Raw genomic sequence first — 21,938 nt, 5'->3', positions numbered from 1 at the left:
AGGGCTGTAAATAAAATCACATTCACCAATTTGGGCCGTTCTGGTGGTGCACTGGGATGCTGATCATCTCAGAGGTGGCCTCAGCCTCAGGCATGAGCAACCAAGTGAATGGCACCTCGCAGCAGGCAAGGATCTCTGCAGGCTTCGGAGCGCAGGTGCAAAACGCTTGTGCTCATCCACTTGGCGAAGCAAGCCACCGTGTTTCAGACATGACTTGTGACCCGACGAAGCAGAAAGAAAATGGCTACTGTGCTGCTACTTAATGCCCCAGGCTTCGTTTGTGCTTTCAGGAAGTTTTGCTTTGCTTCCAGAATAGCATGAATAATGTTTCTGATGGTGACATTTCTCCAGGTGATGGAGAAGTGAAGACCTGACTGGAGAACAGGTCTTCAAACACTGGTCAAATATCATCTGAAGAAATTAAATCTTAACCTTCCTTAATCAAGTAAAACTCTATCTACAGAAAATGTTTATGTAATTTAATCATTATTATGAAGAAAAGCAGTCGTGTAGAAGAACAAACAAATTGGGGGGATGTTCGAGGATGTCACTGTTATCCCTAAGGTGAGTGGGAAGAAGGTGCATACTCCATTTTTATTTCTTTTTGGCAGAAATAGAACATTGCTTAGGTGTAATTTACATTAGTTTCTAATTTAGCACCAAGGTTGTGGAAGGGAAAGCAACATGCATTTATCAGCAGATAAAAATAACAGCAATAGCAGCATTTGAGACAGGCAGAGCGACAGAAGTTGGTGCTGCAAAGGGCAGGCTTGTTGCTCTCCTGCACAATCCATACAGACAGCTGACTTTTTCAGGGAATTTACTGAGTGGACCAAAAAGGGGGAAAAAAAAAAAATTAAAAAAATCTATTTGCCATTTCCCACATGCAGTCTAATCAGGGTGGTTATTAAACACAACATAATTGTCCCAGCACAGACTTTATCATAAAGAAATTAATAACTCCTCGGCTTTCAAATATTTCAGAAGTGACAGAGGCCTCTCTTGTTCTCCTGATAAAACAAACAACCTGACCATGAAAATCACAGGCTGCCAGCAAAAATGTAAGTTCGGATACCATAAGGAAATCAAGAGATTGAATTACGTTTATTCTGACAGGCTTTTGTCATTTGAGTCGTAAATTAGAAGTTAGAGCCTTATTCAGAGGCAAACCAGTCAAGCTTTATCTGCAATTTATTTATTTGTGTATGTGTGCTTTGAGTGGGTTCACAAAAAAGTTCTTCACCCGCATTTGTAAATTCAGGCACTAAGTTAAAAAAAGAAGCAAGAAATAGGAGATTATTAACAACGTAGCAGACAGCAGTCTTACTTTCTGCTTCTCTGCATAAATTTTACCCAAATGTCAGTAAAATCCTACTGATTCAGTCAGCGCAACGGAGTACAGAAGCAGACGCAGAAGACAGCAGTCTTGATAGCTCTGACAATTCAAACAGACTTGCACATCCTCATTTCCCTGAAAATCACCAGATTTTCTGTTAAATAATTATTTAGACTTTCCTTGTTAGTTTTTGAGCCCGTCTAGTTCATGAAATGTTGATTTTTCTCTACAGATGTGTTAGAAATCACTAAACCCTCTGCAGTGAGGAAGAGGCGTGTAGTTTTTAAATTACAGTTAAGATACTCCTGAGATCATCTCACTCTACTTGAGCATTTCAAGAAAACCCACTAAATACAGAGAGGCTGGTGATGATGATAGTAGTAGTCGAGGTCTTGGCAAATTTCTGACATTAAAAAAGCTTAATTATTTTTCTCTGTAGAACTTTCTGGTTAAAGTGAGAAAATTTGGGGCAGAGGAGCTGGAAATGTTTTTAAAATTGGGGACTACGCTCTATAAACGTTTTGGCATTAAAGTGATACCATCATTCATAATTTCATCTCTACAGGTTCCATAGCATATGCCATTTAAAGAAATTAATTTCCTGCTGAATGATTTATGGTATCTTTGAGGGAAAACAGACTGATCAAGTGCATCAAAAGTTTTCAATATGAACATTGGCCATGGGGTTATTTCCTTATTCCTGCCAACTCATCCTGGTATTTCTTCTTGCTACTAAAAACACTTCTACAGTTGCATTAAGATTTTAGTTTCCATAGAAACTGTTATTGGCTAAAGTAAATACAAGATGGTAAAAAGTGTGACTTCCCTAGTCCTGCAAGCATTCTCACAGCTGCCAAATTTTCACCACCTAACCTTTCACCAATATTTACTGCTGTGAGACATTTTCAGCTATGTCTCCCTTTTAATAACATGGACACTCTTTTGAGTGGCACTTCCACACTTCACAGAAGGTATGTGAATATTCAGAGCTATTTCCATGCCTCACTGTAGAAAAGCGTATGTTTCTCTTCACTGCTCATTGTATTATTTTATTTTGCAGACCTCTCTGCTAAACTTTACAAGGGAAAAGGCGTCCCTTCGTTAGTCTGCACGTCAAAACAAAGCTCGAGAGAGTGCTACCAGGTAACGTGCGAATAAAAGGAAATAAATAATTGCTTCATCGCAACTAATGATTTTCACATTCCTTCAGCATTTCAAAATACAAGCAACGTGAGCCCTGACACTGCACCCTTGCTGACAACAGCAGCAGCTCTGAGTTCCTGAAAGCTGTGAGAAAAGGCATGCCACACTTCAAAAAAGCGGCGCTGAATATACGGGCAGTCGTATCTTACAGAGGAAAAAAAATGAACTGCATGTTAGTCTCCCGTTCTCGCAATTTCTCTTGCTCCCCTCCTAAATGATTCTGATGCTTACTAAAAAGGCAGAGTCCTGATAATCATCTTATAATTCCCTCACTTCTGTATAAATTTCATTGTATTTTGAATTCAGGCACTTTTTCCTAACACTTGGGAAAAATTCCTAACAACTGGAAAAAATTGCTATCAATTGGGAAAAACTCCTGACAATTAATGTCTTTTCTTGTTCTCTTCAGAAAGTTACTTTCATTTTTCTCCTCATTTAGAGATCTGCGGCAGTGGTCTGTGCTGCCTGAGATTTGCATTTATTCTAAAGAATAAGCCTTTACATGTACATTGCATTGAGATGGGAAACTCTGGTATCATTTCTGAAAATAGCAGCTGAAGATGGAAGGACTCATCCTTGACCATGTGGAAAAAGAAGGTGATGCTGAAGCTTCTCAGTAACACAGAGGTCATATGAGTACACTACTTACTGATTTTGGGTCAGAGGACGATATTCTCATCCCCCAAACATCAAGTGTTTTGGTACCCATTAAAGATCTCCCTTCTGCATCACCAGGAACTAAGTTCCTATTGAAGACATACAGCCTTATTTTCAGATGCCTAAACACTCTGACGGATCTAACCTCTAATCTTTGTGCCCCACTTCCTTTGCTGTAAAACCATTCTGACTCTCTGCCCGAGACCCACAGGGTCTACCTAACCCCCTAAATCTACAAATTCCCTTTGGGTGCCAAGCATCCAAAGCAGGACAGAGACTTGTGCAAGTCTCCTGAATTTGTTTCATGTTCCCAGCCTTGAGCAGCATTTGGAAGAAACAGTGGACACTGCCATGAATGAAAACAAGTTTTGAGTTTCCTAGAATAATAAACACAAAGCCACTCTTAGACACAGAGGAGCTGAGGTGAGGTCTAGGCTTCACACCGTCCGTATGGTAACAGCACTTCTCAGGTGCGGCCACAAATTCATTACAGTACTCCAAAGTGTGAGAAAACAGATAATAATTACCATCAGCTGATAAGACCATGACCTTGGCTCCAGGACCTTGGTCTAGTGTTGGGCTACTCTACATAGTTTCCACCAGGTCTTCTGGGTAACTATTCCTGAGCTCTGCTCAGGAAGGTCTTTGTTTGCAGACACCTTTCTAAGCTACTGCCCTACGCTGCTGTCATGGCCAGGAACAGCGTTAGTGCTCTTGCTCTTCAGTCACCAGTGAATGGGAAGAACAGGAGAGAGGTTTCAAGAGACTCTAACAATCATCACAAACCAGCAGCTCGGAGAAGAAGAGGTGGTTTTGCACTCAAAAGTGCCAAGCGGAGCTGACCACCTGCGTAGCTGCAACCTAGTGCTAACATACTAACTTTGAGGAGATCTCAGCTCATTCCTCATGCTACCTTAACGTGACAACTGCAGGATGACAAATGCACTTTTGTGCCTTCTAGGGAACTTTTGAGGCTGAACATAATAGGGAAGGGAGAAAGGAACCAGACCTCCTGGATGACAAAACCAGAAAGAAAAAGCTCTGAGCTTATGAACAGTGTGCGGTAGCACACGTGCATTTACGTATCCCATTTTTGGAATCTACTGTTACCCTTTTTTTGCACACGCTATGGCCTAGGGAGTAATACAAAATATAAGTATGCCTAATACTACCCTTCTCCAGAGCACAGACTATGCTCACTTAGCCAAAAGATTACAGAAGACAATCCATAGCTTGGACTGAATTACTGGAGCAAAATGTTAACACATTTTCAACAAATTTAAGGACACCGTGAAATAGGATAAAACAAAAAGACGACAATGCCTTCTAAATAAAAACAAAGCATTTGGCTGTTTATCCTTCATCAGTGAAAACTTCTCCAGAATGAAAAAGCTGCTTTTTTTTTTTTTTTTCCCCTTATGATAATGATGCAAGAACAATCATAAAATACGTATGTCTGGACTTACGGAAAAATATTGTGAAAGCTGAATGTCAACCAACAAGGCTGAAAGAGAAACTAACTGAAAAACCCTTTGTGTTTCTCTTTTTCAGAAATTAAGAATAGTGATGGTTGTGCAGAAGGTACACGGAGTGCAGCATGAGAACAGACTCTGTTTCTAGCCATCAAAAAGACCAAGAGCTTGGCAGATTAATTAAGCTACCAAAGAAACGTCCCCGCTGGTGGATATGGCAGCATATGGGGAATAAGTGTGTATTCCAGATGGTAATGGGGAAGAGAGAGGTTTTTGGTGACTATGACTGCTTACAGTCCTCTAAGTCATTACTTGCTGATGGTCTTCTGTAGCAGCACACCTAACAGGTTCTGGTAGCTTACTACGGGTGTCGTTAATGACACGGAAATTTGGTTTACTATAAAAATAAAAATGAATTACTTTTTTTTATTTAATAGAAAAGTCAAGGCTTATTAAAGATGACACTTATTTCTATCAAAAGATAGCAGTAGATCAGAAATACACTAAATGAGGTTTAAAAATTCCCATTAACTTCTTAAGTTTTTAATGACAACCCACAGACGAAATCCACTCTTAGAATTCTGAAAATAGATTAAAAAATTTGCATAAGTTGTCAGAAGTCCCCTAACGCAGTATAAAAATTGTCCAAGACTATAGGCAGAGGGAGGGGTGGCAGGGGAATGAAGAGAAAACCACCTCAGTCTCTTGTTTTACAGTGAAAGATGCATCAACGCACAGCAGCATGCTGTCCTTCCTGCCCAGCAAGGCTACTAGGGGAAGCAAGTTCCCAAGTCAGTGATGACCCCACCAGATCATGAGATTAATTTCTGGGACAGCTAATAAAGCTGTGTTAAGTGGTACCACGGCAGTAAGAAGTATTTGTTGCTGAGGCAGCTAAATTCTGTTCCATGGCTGCAGCTCATACCGTAGGCTGTATTACATACAGGGCAAGAGGTGCTGTAGGTACCAGTAAACCACACCAGAGCCATTCTGCTGGATACAGCTCAGACTCATCATCACAACATAATCATCACATGCATTACACTTTTACCGTGCAACGAGCAGATGGTGAATGATTTCTTTGCACGGTACACGAGGGAAGCTTGCTTTCCCACACAGGAACTCCCCCTAACCAGAGTTTATTATTCACGCTCACCTGAGAGCAAGGGTTGCTCCCACCTGGAAGCAGCGCTGTGGAAAAGAGACTCCAGAAAGCTGGGAACTTCGACAAGTATCATGCATGCACGGTGCTGCTCTCTTAAGCCAATATACCAGGGTTTTGACTAGAAACCTCCATGCAGTGACAAGCTGCTACTGCTTAACTTATAGCCAAGCCTTCCTGCTGCTAGATGACTTTTAGATCTTCTATGGATATGACACAAACAGGGCTTCTGTAATGCTCGCTCACATACAGTCAACACTCCTTTGCTCAGCCCCACAACATGGATCAAAGCAAAACTGACATGACTGGCCCCAAAATGAGCGTTTTGTTTCACACCGTTTGCAAGATCCCATCAACAGCCAACCCAGGTGCTGTTTTCATTCTGCCCACACACAAATCAATGACAAAAAGAAAACTCACTCACACAGGTGGTGCATTTCACCACCCTAAAAGTCAGGATTTTCTCATACTCTTCATTTAATGTCACTGCTGTCAAATCTGTAACACGTTATAACAAAAACAGCCTTTATGTAACCTAATAAATAAAAGTCACCGAGGCAATAGCTATGCATAAATTTTAGCTAAAAACATTTTGTTAGAAGAACATGAATGTCCTCTGTAAAGCGGGTAGCATTTTAAAATAATGTTCTAGCCATTGTTAATACTTTATTGCTATTCATCATAGAACCATTAATCATGGTGAACTCATTTGGTATTAATGTGGATGTCATAAAGTACTTCTGTTGCATTTCAATTATAACTCAGCCTTTAAAATGCTGCCAGCACTACATGGAAAGCTTTGAAAACCAAATTTGAATGGTCTGTTCAGAGATAACTACAATCGCATTGTGGCACGGAGAAACAACCTTTTCCATTCCTAATGCCTACCCCAAAGGGGCTGAGGAGCCCGTGGGGCCGTGCCCTGACCCAGGGCTGGGTGCAAGGAAGAGGGAGCCCAGCGGGAGGCTCTGGGGAAGCCACGGCCATCCAGACCGAGCCGTTTCCCTCCCCTGAGATGAGGGTAGGAGAAGGATTTCTTTGGGCTGCTTCAACCCACCGGTTCAACCATGGCTAAGCCGCAGCAAGGCCACCCTTTCAGGCCCCTAAGGAGATTTCCTTTTTTCCTATCACTCCTGTGATTCCCTGAGGCACTATCTTGCTTCAGAGCTGAGTGCTTTCATTTTTTCTCTGATATGTAGTGTCTGTCCAAACAAAAACACCAGAGAGAACATATATCTACAACCTACTGTCTTTAGAGACAGCAAAGGAGTATGCAATACATCAGAGTGGACCTAAGGGAGCTGATATCCTGACCTCTCTGATGACAGTTTAAAAAAAAAATCCTCTTTCTGCCCTCAAGAGGCACTGAAAGAGGAAAACTGGCAGCACAAAAAGCAACATGGACCTAAACAACTATCAGCTCCTTGCCATCAGGGAAGCCAAGAACTACCTTGACAAACCAGGACTTTTTTTCTCTTGCTGCCAGCAGAGCTTCCAGAAGCATTTTACACACAGAATCAAACGACAAAACAGCTTAACAATCGTAACGCTTCTCATCAGAAACAGTGGTAAATGGAGAAAAGACAACATATTTTTTATTAGCTAAGGGAATTTTTTTTTTTTTTTTTTAAATTCTTCCATATAATTCCCATTATTTTATCTAGGTCATCAATGTAACATGTAAGCACACAGCAAAAATTCCTACCTTGGGAGCTCTGGCATGTTTTCCGCATCTGGCATCTTTGACAAGGCTGATATCTAGCAGTTCAGTCTCCTAGAAGGAAAAATTGCAACACAGATAATTACTACATTAGTCAAAAAGCCTTGTTGTGTTAACAGTGCCTCACTTCCCACATCTGTCAGGGGTTTGCCTGTTTGCAATGACGCCTGTCCAAACTGAAAACAGTTTCAAGGAGTGCTCTGTTGCACTTAAGCTATTCTAACACCAATATGAAGACCTTAGACACATAACTTGGTATCCTTAAAAATGTGCAGGTCTCTTGTGACATGCAGAAGCCGTATGAGTCAAGCTTATTTCCTGGATCACTAAATACCAGCTGCTGTGCTTTTTTTTTTTTTTTCTTTCTTTCTTTTTAATACAATTTTAGCATTCTGATGCTAGTCACAGTGCGAAAAAGGCGATGTTACAAACAGAACACCCTGCCTCTGCAATAGAAAAACTACTTTGTTATTGCCAGAACGTTTTGAAAAGTGCACATAAAACCCAAGAAGTGTTATATCTACAATGATAACAGGCTCCAACTATTTTAGTGACTACTCAATAAAAACCATGTATTTTTGACATTCATTTCACAGTTCATACGTTACTCTCAAGTTGTGGGTTACACTACACCTGCCGTACTTGAAACAAAACTGGCACATGATGACAGCTTCTGTTAGGCAAATTCCTGTCCTCCCCTACACAGGTGTAATCTGAAGAGTCTCCTTTCACTAATAACCTCTTGGGTCTCCACCCTCCCTGCCAGAGCCTGACAACACGGCAAGGACCGGGGCTGAGCCGAGGCCATGGTGCCCTGGGAGTGCCTGCCAGTGCCAGCCCAGCGCGGTGCTCCCACTCCTCCAGGATCCGCACAGAGTATTCACCTCTCCAAACACGCAGCAAATTATAGCCTTCAGCCAACATCATTTTCGTAGAATACAATCACAGAATCACAGAATGGTTTGCGTTGGAAGGGACCTTAAAGATCATCTAGTCCCAGCCCCCCTGCCACGGGCAGGGACACCTTCCACTAGCCCAGGTTGCCCAAAGCCCCGTCCAGCCTGGCCTTGAACCTGCCAGGGAGGGGGCAGCCACAGCTTCTCTGGGGAACTGTTCCAGTGCCTCATCAGCCTCCCAGTGAAGAATTTTTTCCTTATACTTAATCTAAATCTCCCCTCTTTCAGCTAAAAACAGTTACCCCTCGTCCCATCCCTACCCTCCCTGATTGAGAGTCCCTCCCCAGCTCTCCTGTAGCCCCCTTTAGGTATTGGAAGGCTGGTCTAAGGTCTCCCCAGAGCCTTCTCTTCTCTGGGCTGAACACCCCCAACTCTCTCAGCCCGTCCTCACGTGGGAGGTGCTCCAGTCCCCTGAGCATCTTCGTGGCCTCCTCTGGACCCGCTTAAGCAGGTCCGTGTCCTTCTGATGTTGGTGCCCCCAGAGCTGGACATGGCACTGCAGGGGGGTGGGTCTCATGAGAGCAGAGTAGAGAGGGAGAATCCCCTCCCTCAACCTGCGGGCCACACTTCTCTTGATGCAGCCCAGGATATGGATTTTCCCCTTATCTCATCCTGCAACAGGGCATTTTCGGATGTTGCCACATTGGTTCTTTCTTGAATGTTTTAACATTTATGGGCAGGGAGCATTTGGAAGGAGGAAGGACACTGGAGACTGGAGCAGTGCGATTCCCAGCTGCCGGCTCCCTTGCAAGCACGCACATCCACACGGCATTACGCGTGCTTTGCCAGAAGCAACACCAACTGTCCTGCGAGGCACAGCAAGAACATCTGACCTGATTTCGCATTACTTGACAATCTTAAAGCACATCTTAATACTGTCCGCCTCATTTACAGTAGCATTAGTCTAATAGCCCATGTTAGCATGGCTCAATTGCATACTAAATATAGTCTAAAAGTACTTCAGCAGGAGCGTGACCACACTGCAATTAGAGCTACACCAGTTCACTGCATTTCAGCTTCCCAGTAGTAATTGCAAATACTGTGTGGAGAATTTGAAATCTTTGTGCTGGACAAAGTCACTACATTTTTACAAAAAAAATTATTTTCTCATAAACATGTTATTTTGGCATGGGTTACTCTGTATCCTTCTTTTCCATTTTAAGGGACCCAGTCCTTCACAGCTCTTGTAGACCTTTGTTGTCTACTATGACATAAGCTCTACCACCACATTTTCATGTGACTGTACATTCATCATATTTCTCTCTGTCCCCCATATCAATCCCAATTCTCTTCTGTTATAGTACCTGCTGAACTTGCATAAGCATTTTTTTCCTTCATCATCTAGCCTATTTAGAGGTAACTGGCACTTTTGAGATCATTATTTTTTGCTCTTACTTGCCTGGAAGAGGTGAAGGGTATCAAAACTTGCAGAGATTAGGAAGAAGTATACGCAGGGTCATAAAAGGTGTTATTTTGTAAACCTCCTTCAGAAATAACCCAAACTACACCAATACACGAGGCACAGGGACACAAGCACTCTTCCGACAGCACTGCACCCTCTCACATGGATGCTGTACATAAAAGCTCAGCTACAGCTGTCCCTGTTCCAGCACCTGATGCTTTGTGAACCCAATGCTCAGGTCCAGTTTGAAGCTGATCTTGCTTCCAGATCTAAACTACACTGATCCTTATCCTGCTCGACATGAGCACAACTGACACCAGGAGTTAGGGCAAAGCTCAACACTCTTGAGTGCAAAAAAAGCCCTTAATTCACTGAAGTCTGGGTAATCTCTCACTATTCAATGAGACAGCTGCATAAGGATTAACTGAAAATTGCAGAGGACAGTGAGCACTAGCTCTCCATCTCCCAACGTGACTGGTCTCCAGGCCTGGATGGGGCCAGCTCCTCACCAAAGGGAAATGATGGGAATGGTGACAAAGCAATGCTAATTTTTACCAGTCACAGATCTGTCCTTAGGTTTTATGGTAACATTCTCACATTCATATCATTCCTCTCAGTGGAATTTATGTCTCAAGTCCCAGTGATTTTGGAGTAGTGCAAATTTGTCTCCATGTATTTTACTTCCACTGAAATCTAGTCCATGCCACATTTGTATCTCAAAATGCAGCATGATACTCCTAGTGCTTGTGCAGATGCTACAACTTATTTGTCAATTAAACTAGAATTTGTTTCCTCTCCCTTTTCTTTTAAAGAAGTGGTGGGAGAAGGGAATGACTCTGTTACTCTCTCAAGTTGTTCCTGTGAAACATGACAGTGCCAATTACATCACGGTACCACCTGGGATATACCAGCAGTGGAAGGCAAACTTGCTGCTCAACACAGGGAAAAGAGAAAATTTAAAAAGATATGTATGTATATAAAAACAGAGAGAAAAGAGCCAAAGAGGCGCTATGAAACAACCATGTGTGCAGGTATGGCAGCAGGTGCAACTTTAAATAAAACAGGAAAATGGCACACTGGAGGGCTTATCTTTGAGTTAATGCATGCAGCCATTTAGATACTGGCAGAAGTGAAATTAATAAAATACAGCAGAGCTACATTTGGGTCTGTCACACTCAGAGCAAGCACGAAGGTGGGAAACAGAAGAGTCATGACATAATTATGGGGAGAAGGAGACCAGACAACACAGCACAAAAGGCAAGAAATTTAAAAGAAAAGGGTAGGGCTGAGAGCCAGCATATTCTGTGTGCATCAAGCAAAAGGAAGCCAAGGCAGGGCAGAGAGAGGCTGAAAGTCCATCAGCAGAAACCGTGCAGAGCAGAGCACGGAGACGACGGCACCTCAGATTTACAGACTCACCCAAGCAAGGGCAGATGTGCCCAGGTTTGCTGTTACCAGTCAAGAACGTGGCCTTTGGGGTGAGAGGTCAGGGGGTTTATTTACCACAACAAATACTACTCACACCCCAGAGCGGTCTCCAGCCCACTGTGAAATGTTCTACAGAAGCTACAGGCACATGCAGAACATGTTGTAAAAATAAGATTTTGCCAACTGAAAGGACTGACAAGCACTAAAAATAAAAGCTTTAACAGCAAACACATGAGGGAAATGAAAGATGCTGAAGAAAAATGGATCTTAAACAAAGATGCTGAGCCACACACAGTGAATTTCAGAAGTTTTTGTGGTTGGATTGGTCTGGCATTTTAGCTTTAAAAAAAAAAAAACCAACAAACAGAATTAATCATTTACTCAGACACAAAAGTGCAACTAGACCTCCCATAACACAAACATAAAAAGATTCTTTTAAATGGAGTAACACACATGAGAAAGAGACATAGAAAAGGAAAAGACAACAACCAGCACCCCCAAGGACAGTACAAGGAACCTGAACAACCCTGCTCGTGTCTGCATCCTCCCAGACTGAGGAGGATGAGGAGGTATAGAATTGTTCTGAGTTTTGACTAGTACTTTCAAGCCACTCGCACACCACCAAGCCACTTGCAGAAAATGTGATAGCCTGAGGAACCAAGACCTAGCAAGGACAGTCTAAGAAGAATAGGGGAAGAGTAGAGTTTTGTGGGGCAATGGCTGTAGGAAAGGTTGACCCCCTGAACATCCATCTTAGGGCCTTGCTGCACTGTTACCTGACGTAGAAAGCAGGTTTTACAATCCTATCCCTATAATTCTTTATATCCCTGTTTGATAAGACCATTTAATTTGGGGGGATTCTCTCCTAGGCAGCAATTTCAGAAACCACAGGAAAATAAAGTCTAAAGTCTCAGCCACCATCAAGTAGGTATCAGAAAGGAATGGTCCAGCTTCTGTAAGTACATTTGAAATATATGTTCAGGTCTGCAGAAGCAGCAGCCCAGCCCGATAGGTGCTGTCGCCTATGCTCTAAAGAGAGCAGGATATGCATCCACTAAGTGCCTCTGCAGGCAGCATTCAGCGGGGCTTGGATAAATCAGAATTCATAATGTGCCATTTCTTAGAAGTTCTTTGGTTCAAAAATACCAAAGCTCCTGGAATTCCCTGACCCCTGGGCACTTGCTTTCATCTTTCAAACAGCTAATTAGAGGACAGAGAGCAACTTCCTCCCAAATGAGAGAAACGACGACTTCCTATTCCCCTATTGCAAAATGTGGGGAGACTTTTGTAAAGGGAATATACACCTCAGTACTGGACAAAAAAATGCCCCATTTCCTGCGCAGCAGAACAGCCTGAGCTATCCTCTGCTTAAGTCAACAGGAGTTTTGCTGTTGAGTTCCTCCGTGTAGGCTTGGACACTGCACTCTGTGCTGCACAAGGCACGAAAGCCACAGCAACTGGGAAAAAAAAAAAAAAACAAACCAAACAAAAAAAAAAAAACCTCTGCAAGTCCAACTTTTCCCTGTTTAGAGACATCCAGTCATTGCTGTTGGGATTTACTAATCTTGCAATAGAGTAATATCTCTTAATGCAAGTGGTAGATCCCTCCAGTAATTTATAATACAGAAATTCCAGAGAAGTGAATTATTAATCCTGCCATGTTTGTTTTCAATTAGCAGCTGAGACAGAGATGCATTCATATAGGGCTAGATTGTGCAATCTCACTTTTATGGGTGAGCACACACTCACAAAAGCAATAGATTGTGCAATCCTCAGAGACTGCTTGAGCACTTATAATTAGGCCCGTCTGAATTTAATATAGTAACACCAATTTATACCAGCTGAGGATCTGGCTCACTCCTATTTTAAACTGCCCAAAACGATGCCAAGTGAATCACAGCGTCTTGGGAACTTGCTCATGACATAACCCCAGCTACAAAGCAGGATTCCTCATCGATCCCACTGGAGAGCTCTGCTGAAGAGCCATCGGCAGCACGGCAGGCTGAGCACGGGATCAAGCGTCCTACAGAATTTCACAAAAACTATGTCAAGGAGACATAGCAAAAGCGGGTGTGCATTACAACAGCTGCACGGGTTAGATGGTCCAGATATCTAATTACTTACACGCCTAACAAAAATAATCCCACTCTGCTCTGAGAACTGACTGGCTGAGTAGTCATGTATTGCTCTGACCCATGTTTGTTCAACCTCCATTTCCACATCCCTTCTGGTGGGCTGCTCTGTTTTTCCCACTGTATGAAGTGTCACTGCATGCTGCCAGCAACTGTGGAGCGCCGTTCTCACGGTCATGTTGCTGTAGCTGTTGCCATTTAGGGATACGGTCTAACTGATGCACAGCTAATTAAACTCTGAAAACTCATTTTCCACTCAGCTTTGAAATCCGCTGCTTCTAGTTTCAAATCTGAAAGAGAAACTGTCTGCCTGAAAGCTTATCTAATTCTTATAAATATTACCAGTCCATCTAATAGAAGACACAACACTGCCTTCGAAGTTTGTCTGATGCAGTGCTGGCAAAATAAACTTTGAAAAATGAAGCCAGTTTTGTAAACAGGCACCATTTAGTGCTACTGGATGGCAACATCTGGTGAAAGTTTTCAAAGGGAAAAGGCCATTTTGCTGAAACAAACTTCAAACAGAGACCTAAACATCTTCTACTGGAAATAGTTAATCACAATGAAATGTTTCTTTAACATAGAAAGACTCCATTTTAACGTTTTCTGAACATGAAAGTACTGAATATTTCTTGAAGCAAGTTAGCAGTTCTAAGTTACTTTTATTTTTATTCTGCATTTAAAAAGTGTTATTTAAAATAAAAACACAAGTGACTCATTTCCTTACAACACGTTACAAAGAAAATGTTAAGATCAACATTTGAATCTGATCAGGAACAATTACAACTTATGCTAAAGAAGTATCTGGTCCTATAGATTCAGAGTAAATACGTATGCAAACTCAGCTACTTACAACCATTTATAGAATACAGTTCACTCGGGTTTCAGAGATTTTGACAGCGTTCTGATCAATCAGCCACACTCAGGTTAACTCCAGGACTGAAATTCTCCACAGTGAGAATGAACATTTAGCGCTAATTTAGACAGGGTCCTTTCACAGCTAGGCAATGTTGTATATAATCCCCCTGTTAAAAACGTAACTATTTTTGCCCGTTATCATTAAGAATAAATTGAATGAAACACAGCAATTTGTCTCCTCATCCCAAAGGAAAACTGTGGAGGACTGGTGAGGTTGATTTAACAGAAACCTGCATTGACGGCTACAAGAAGAAACAGCAAGGCTGTCAATGACATTAATTGGAGCTGAGCTAAGGTAGTGCTGTGTTTCCCTGAAAGTCCCATTATATAATTCATAAGCTGCATCCCACTAGAGAGAGACAGTCCCTGAAGAAACCGTCTCCATGCTTCCTCCTGGCAGCACACAATTCAATTATCAGGCATCAAAATCATCGGCTGTGTCAATAAACGAGCAGTGCAGTAGCACGTACACCTTGAAGTCAACAGTAAAACTCTCCCCGACAACAGCAAAGTCTTTTTCTGCAGAGAGTTGTTCATCACAAGTTCAAAATACTTTATTACCTTCCCACCCACTCTTTTCAGCAAGTCATTGACAATGATTACCTTAATGCTAGAACTTGCCAACCTGCCCGAAGCAACCAGACCTCTTCTAGGTCCTTGCAGGTGATGTTCTCCTCACAGACACATGAGGAAGCATTGCAAGGGTTTCAAATAATGGAACAAGTGCTCAGGTTAAACTGCGGATTTCTGTATCAGCCATTAGTTATTAGAACTTTTTGTGTGTGTTTAAACTTGGTTAAAGTGGCTCCTGAATTCTCTGCCTTCTAAACATCTATTACAAAATCCAAAGCCCCAAACAAATCCACCACCCTGGCACCCAAAATGAAAAAAAGAGTGAGAGGCACAGCTGTTCCTGAGGGGCGAGAGAGACAGAAAACACTTCGCCACCTCCACTATTTCACTCAAAAATCACGTTTTTTCAAACTATTCTTTTCTGGCCAATAAACGCTGACAGAAAATCACCGCAGCCCCATCCACTTCAGGTCCATTCAGAGCAAGAGGCTGGGCACATTTCACCATACACACAGGGGAAATCAGCTCCTGGACCTTTCTCTCGGGAATTATTTTAAGCGGGGAGCTCTTTGTCATCATCAGCACTACACCTCTCCACAGAGTTGCTGGAGGTGTTCTGCCATTTCTTCTGCTACCTATGGTGCATCCCCTGAGGCAGGGAGTGATGGAGATGGAAGGAAGAATGTAGATGTGCTCCTCTTTCGCAGTGCAGCAGCCTGGCCAACAGGAAGGGATGGTTTTAAGCACTGCTTCGACTGTACGAGCACCTTTAGGTCTGGAGTAGCATTTCTGACCAAATAGTTCAGGCAGACACTTGCCCTCCCTTCAACTCGTGGCTTTCAGCCCTGATTCAGGCAAGTGAATAGTTTAATGCTTTGTCTGATTCAGAGTACAGCTTTGGCCCCCACCGTCCCACGTGCCCAGCCAGTCCTTTCTGGAGAAGCTCCCTGACTCACTTCCTCAGCCTCTCCTGTTCTGCTTTCTAGAAGTAAATAAATACAGTTCATTAGACAAGGAGGAGAGTGATGCACTTGGGACCCCATTATACCTGGCTCCCCAGGTGGCTCTCCCAGCACTCTTGGTTAAAGCACCTGGTGAGGTGACCACTGCTACAAACAACTGTAACTGGATGGTGGATGATCTTCTCCAAGCAAACAACTGCAAGGGGTTTGGTATCAACAGAGAATGGAAATTTTTCAAAAAATCGCTTGAACAGAATGACTTCTTACAACTCAAAATGAATTATCTGCAAATCTGAACCTGAGCTAAGGTTCATCTGGGTGATATTTAACTGTTCTTAACACAAAAAGAGTCAGAGGACCTCAGCACCTGCAAGGCAAGAACTAGTATTTATGATTTGACTCAACTTCTCTGGGCATAAGCTCCAAATACTTTGCAAGGTTTCTTTGCTTGCAGATTCTTCTTGAAGTGCCAAGTTACCCGACAGCCCATCTGAAAGGCCCTTACAGCAAGCACTCCTATAGAAGAGTAAGCCACAAACTGAAAATTTTTTCTATTTTAATAACGCTCAGTCTCTCGATGTATCCCTGGAGACATAACAGCAACATTTTCTAGATCAAGGAATATAGTTTGCAGTTTATATGAGGCACTGGGCTATTACGAAAAAAAAATGAGAAGGAATTTTCATGCTAAGTACCCTTTTAATAATGAAAGCAAAACAAGCCTTCTGCATCTATGCATATAGTTATTTGCTGCTTTATTAAGGAAAATTTCATTTGCTTGGATTTACAGATGCTGTGGCTAAGCAGTCTAGAAACTGGTGCATACATTTCCCAACCCAAAGAAAGAGTCGGGAAGCAGAAGAACACACAGAGGTAAAGATTTGCTCCCTGCCTTCGCCACAGCAAACTGCCTGGCACAAACAGGTGAAGGACACACCGAAGAGTCAGTGTGCTATGACCAGCAATCATCTCAGATTTTAAAAGTAATGCACTAGAAAAACAGAAAGTTTCCATAACAACAGATAAAAACTTTAGTCTGCCCCCTCTTCAGCCATGTCTGAAGGTACAGTTCTAGTCCGAAGTCACTAGTGCTTGAATGGGTATAAACTCAGCTTGGTAGATTAAAAAAAAAAAAAGTTACTTCCCTTGTTCGTTGGAGTATCAGTATATAATCGACAAAAACAAGCCACAACCCTAAGACCTTGCAGCTTAAATACACAAGACAATCAGCGAATGAAATGAGAAACAAGTATGAGTAGTCATCTCCCAGCAGCACAGAAGAAAACAGCGTCAAAGCCAGGAAAGTATCTCCATATCTTAGTCCCACAGCCATTAGCGGGCAGCCTCCTTACCACGCTGCTGCCTTTGCATGGGACTCTTAACTACCGGTGCTCTACCTTTCCAGGAAAGGCAGCGTGCCCTGGAGAGACACAGCTCGATATAAACTTGTTACAGGAGAGTTAGGAGCTTTACAATGACAGGAACCTGATGTCTTTTGGAGAAATCATTGCACAGACAAGTCCGGTTATAAGGAATGTGCCATAAACCAAGTGAGAAATCAATCCTTGGCAGAGCTAGAAATGGGTCCCTGGTCATTTAGTTTCCCATTAGAGTGCGCTACCTCCCGTGGCCAGCCAGTTGTGGACGAGCTGTATGGCTGTTTTCTTGTATTATATGTTTTGAAAGGCTCATCGGAGACTCCTTCAGAAGCTGAATCCCACTGCACTACGCTGCGACACAACGGGACATCCCATGCCAACGGGAGATCTCAAGTTCAGGGCAATGCAAATGCACCTGCACCTTAAAACTAAATGTTTCTCACCCAAACGACATGGGTTTCTTGCAGCTGGCAGTAGGAGGTGCACGGACACAAGTGCCTCGAACATAGCAGTTGGAATTGGTTTGGTTGTGCTGAAATTGCTCTCATGGAGCTGCTCGTCCCACTCGCACAACTGGGTAACAACAGGAGGAGAAGGAGAACTGATGAGGTGCGGCCATATTCACAAGAGGAAGGAGCTGGGGGAGGACCTGCTTCAAAAGAAAATACAAAGCATATTGTAGGCAGCCTTCATAATGGTACTTGAGTGATTTTTATTCAAATAACTGAGAATAACCTGGCAGTTTTTAGCTTTAGAGTCACAAGGAAAAGTACAGTGAATTGAAGTTTTAAGCAGCAGATAAAAAAAGGAGTATTTCTATTAAGAAACTTCTCCTTTCATATCAAAAGTAATAATCATGTGTGATTATGATGATTAAACGCCTTCCCAGAAAGGGCCATATCATATTTTGGGGGTGATGTTCTTGTGCCATTATTTCACGCTGACAAGCGATCACAGACGACATAGACCGGTATTATGATTTTCTTCTGACGCAAGTACAGTGCATTATTTTCAGCAGAGTGCCCCAAATAATGAATAGCTGGAGAAGAGATTTTCATCTCAGGCGAAAGAGCCACTGTACAACTCCTGCCTACTGCCCCGCACCACACCTGACATTGCAGCTCCTCCTGAGGCAAATCTCCTGTTGATCAACAGAAGATTTTTCCAAGATTGCACAAGATCAAGGCCTTTGAACTTCTTCTACAAAAGTCCTTTTCTATTCACACAGCGTAAGTTTGATGCTGCTGAAAGAATACCAACACGTTTATGGCTTTGAATATATGCTTTTAGAAAAGCCCAGAGCTTCTGACTGCTTTATATTAAAACTATAAATAATTTTTATACGTGTAAATTTAACAAAACTGGGAGATTAGGAACTTGCAATTGCTTTGCTCCCTACATAGCAAAAGGAGTTTTAAAGTTAAGGCTCAACATAGTAATATATGCCCTACTTACATGCCTATGGCTTCCGTAATAAGGTAAGGTAAAAGGATAAAACCTGAAAACTGTACAGAAGCACAATGTATATTCCTGCCAACTCCTCTAGCTAAGGCCCTGGCATGCATTACTTAATTGGAAAATCCACAGTCCAGGCACACTTCCAACTGGAGACTCCAGCTAGAACATGACGCTTAAGCACCACAGACAATAGCTGGAAACTCAGGAATTGGCCTTTGTTTTTAGGGTCCAAGGTTTGGTTTCTGGGATGTATTTAAAGCTGAAACAGCACTAAAAGACATGTTGACAAGACTTCTTCCCAAGACACAAAAATCTCTTGGGATCAGTTATTTTGCTAGCATATCTGTTACTAAAAGGTGCAGATTTCTCACTGGGTTTTCAAATAAATCATCCTCGTCTTACATGTAATCCATATCAAACCCTGGAGACTGAAGAAAACCTAAAACAACATCTACATTTTAGAAAATAGAAAGGAAGGGAAATGACCCCAGCAGCTGTAGGCACATTAGGCTGATAGGCAAAGCTTTAGATCAGATGATGAAAGGAGCATAATAATGTGAAGGTAAAACAAAAAAGAAGTAAGAGACCACATGAGCTTGCCAGCCAGATCATATCTAACTAAGCTGATAATTTTTTTTCTTGGCACAGGAAGCTTTGAAGATCTTCTCTGCCTGAATTTTGATTAATTACATGAGCCAGAATTGACACAACATCATCGAAAACTCTGGTCACCAGTACTCAGAGGTGAATTTAACTTGAAGGATGTATAGAGAGGGTTTCAAAAGTGATCAGAGAACTGGGAGCATGCTCTTATTAGAGAAGACTGAAAGAGCTTGGCTTCCGCAGAACAGCAAAAGGAAGGCTAAGAGGGGTATGATTATTGCCTATAAATATATGCATTGTATAACGAGTTGAGAGGAAGAGGAGCTATTCAATCTAGAAAGAAATAAGAACTGAGCTATATAGATTCTAATAAGTATGGGAAAAATTAGGACTATTTTTCTTTAGATACTCAAAGCAAAATCACTTTTAAAATGGAGTTTGACATGTTTCTAAATATGAAAATACATGCACCAAACATTATCCAAACACATAGAACTAACACAGAAAATCTTTTTCTATAGTATAGACCTAAAGGAATCATATCTATCTACAGTTAAATCCTTGACTTCTCACCATTCCAACTGTGAGACAGCTTTATCTATAAAGTTACCACAGGACAGGTAAGAGAATAATTCATTAAATACTAATTCATAAGTGGCCTATTTTGTAGGTCTTGAGACTCCAACAATTTCAGTGAAGGTTTATCCCCAAGAAGATTTATACTTCCAGGCTCGTTATGTGAACAACAGAAAAAAGCAGCAGAAGTTGCACACGCAGAAAGAAAAGCTTTTCCCGGCCAGATCCTTGACAGTTTGCTCCTCTCAAGGAGAATGAAATACACAAACTGTATCAGCTGAAGATGTCCACGTACACCAAACAGATGAGAAACATTTAGGCAACGGCACAATACAAGCACTTAAGAAAGCATTGGTTTGTCATAAGGCAAATCATACTTTGCTTCTTCAAATGTACATAGTTCCTAGTGCAGTAACTCAGCAGCAACTCTCAATAGCTGGATTCTTCTCCCTGTGCTGCACTGGAAAACAAACGATTCTCCTTGTCTGAGAACACTCGCTCCATCCTCCTGCAGTCCATTTCACTTCATCTGCTTCATATTTTAATTTCCCTTATTACCTCCATTTTCTGCTTACTTTGTAAATATAAGTGAGTTTAGGACATAGTTATTTTTTCAGTATTTATTAGGGAATTAATTAGAGGGGAGTAAGAATTTCTTGCTAATTTATTTTGTACAAGCTGTAATCACTGTTATTTTTGCATGCTCCCAGGGTTTATGGATAAGTACATTTTAAAAATCAATGCAAAAAAAAAAAAGAGAATCCCCAGACCAGAATCAGTGGGTGAATCTCTAAAGATTTAATTTACATTCATCTACTATTAATCTAAATGCATAATATTCTTCATTATTATTTTATAAATCTCTATATAGATCTGGGAAATTATTTTTATTAAGGTATTTGTATGCGCATGTCTCAAATTCTTCTAGTCTTGGCTGTTGTACTTGAAATTGGAATTTACACTGAACGAGGAAATACAGGTCATTCTGCAAACACAACAGAGATGAAGTCAATGACAACTTGTTGGAAGACCTTGAATTCTTGCCAAGCCACATTTCCCAAAATATTTTGCCCTACACCACACTCAAGCCTCAATTATCAGCTACTCTCTCCTGCAGGAGCCAGCTGCTCTGAGCATGAAAGGCACACACACAAAACCAAGCCATAATTCAGCAAAAAACTTGGTGACACTTAGACAGATGTATGATTAGGTCTTCTTATCTTTAATCAAACTGAAGAACACACTTTTCTTAATAGGGACTCACTTCAGCCTACACCTTAAGTGTGCTAATAGTTGGTTGTGTTCAGCATTACGCTCAGTCATGCCGTAAACATACTCGTAATTTTGCATTTGTTTCACTGCCTCGATCTAACAGTTTGAGGGCTGTTATAAGGTGGGGGGTTTTGCTATCTATGACTTGTCTCCACTTGCTGACAGCACAGACACAAAAAAGACATTTTTCTCTCCTATCAGGGCACTCTTTGCTCTTTCCTGTTTATATTTTGTTCCAGTATGTGGAGTTAAATGCGAAGCAGCAAACCCAAGGTTAGCCCTGTTGTCTAATGATGTTTCCTCATTTAGCGGTTAGTTTTATTGCAATTTCTGGTCTCTCCCCCACAAATGTTCTCAGTTCTGTTCTCTGGAGCATAATTATTTTAAGTACCTTTCCCCCAGCAGCAGCATGCTAATACTTCTTGGCTTGCCAAAAGAAGGCTTGTCTTCTTGAAGGTGACCGAAACACATCTTGAAGAAAGTATCAGAGGGCTCAATCCTGACAGGCTACCGCAACAGAAGATTAGGACTCAAATACTTTGTGGATCCATGCAACTGAGATACCCAAGCCTCTAAGATGTACAGCACAACACCACCACGTCTCCATTTCTGAAACACCACAAGGGCAGTTTCCACAGGCACAACCAACCTGCAACCCTGAAGGGCACTGAACACCCAGGCACGCTGGTTTGAATCTGTTCATATTTCATATTATCAAAAAAACCCGCA

At 41.9% G+C, this 21,938-nt stretch overlaps 1 protein-coding gene across 4 annotated transcripts in view; it reads right to left on the bottom strand.

Annotated features, from left to right (window-relative positions):
• PLCB1 (phospholipase C beta 1) overlaps positions 1 to 21,938 on the bottom strand; it is a 406,198-nt gene that overhangs the window by 286,181 nt on the left and 98,079 nt on the right. For all 4 annotated transcript variants that reach the window (XM_074817193.1, XM_074817194.1, XM_074817195.1 and 1 more), the window contains exon 3: positions 7,536 to 7,604. In XM_074817193.1, the coding sequence (XP_074673294.1) occupies positions 7,536 to 7,604 (69 nt within the window). The remainder of the gene's footprint in view (positions 1 to 7,535; positions 7,605 to 21,938) is intronic.

This window comes from Strix aluco, chromosome 3 (genome assembly GCF_031877795.1).
Source record: "Strix aluco isolate bStrAlu1 chromosome 3, bStrAlu1.hap1, whole genome shotgun sequence".
Lineage (NCBI taxonomy): Eukaryota > Metazoa > Chordata > Aves > Strigiformes > Strigidae > Strix > Strix aluco.
This window is presented reverse-complemented; position numbering and strand designations above follow the sequence as displayed.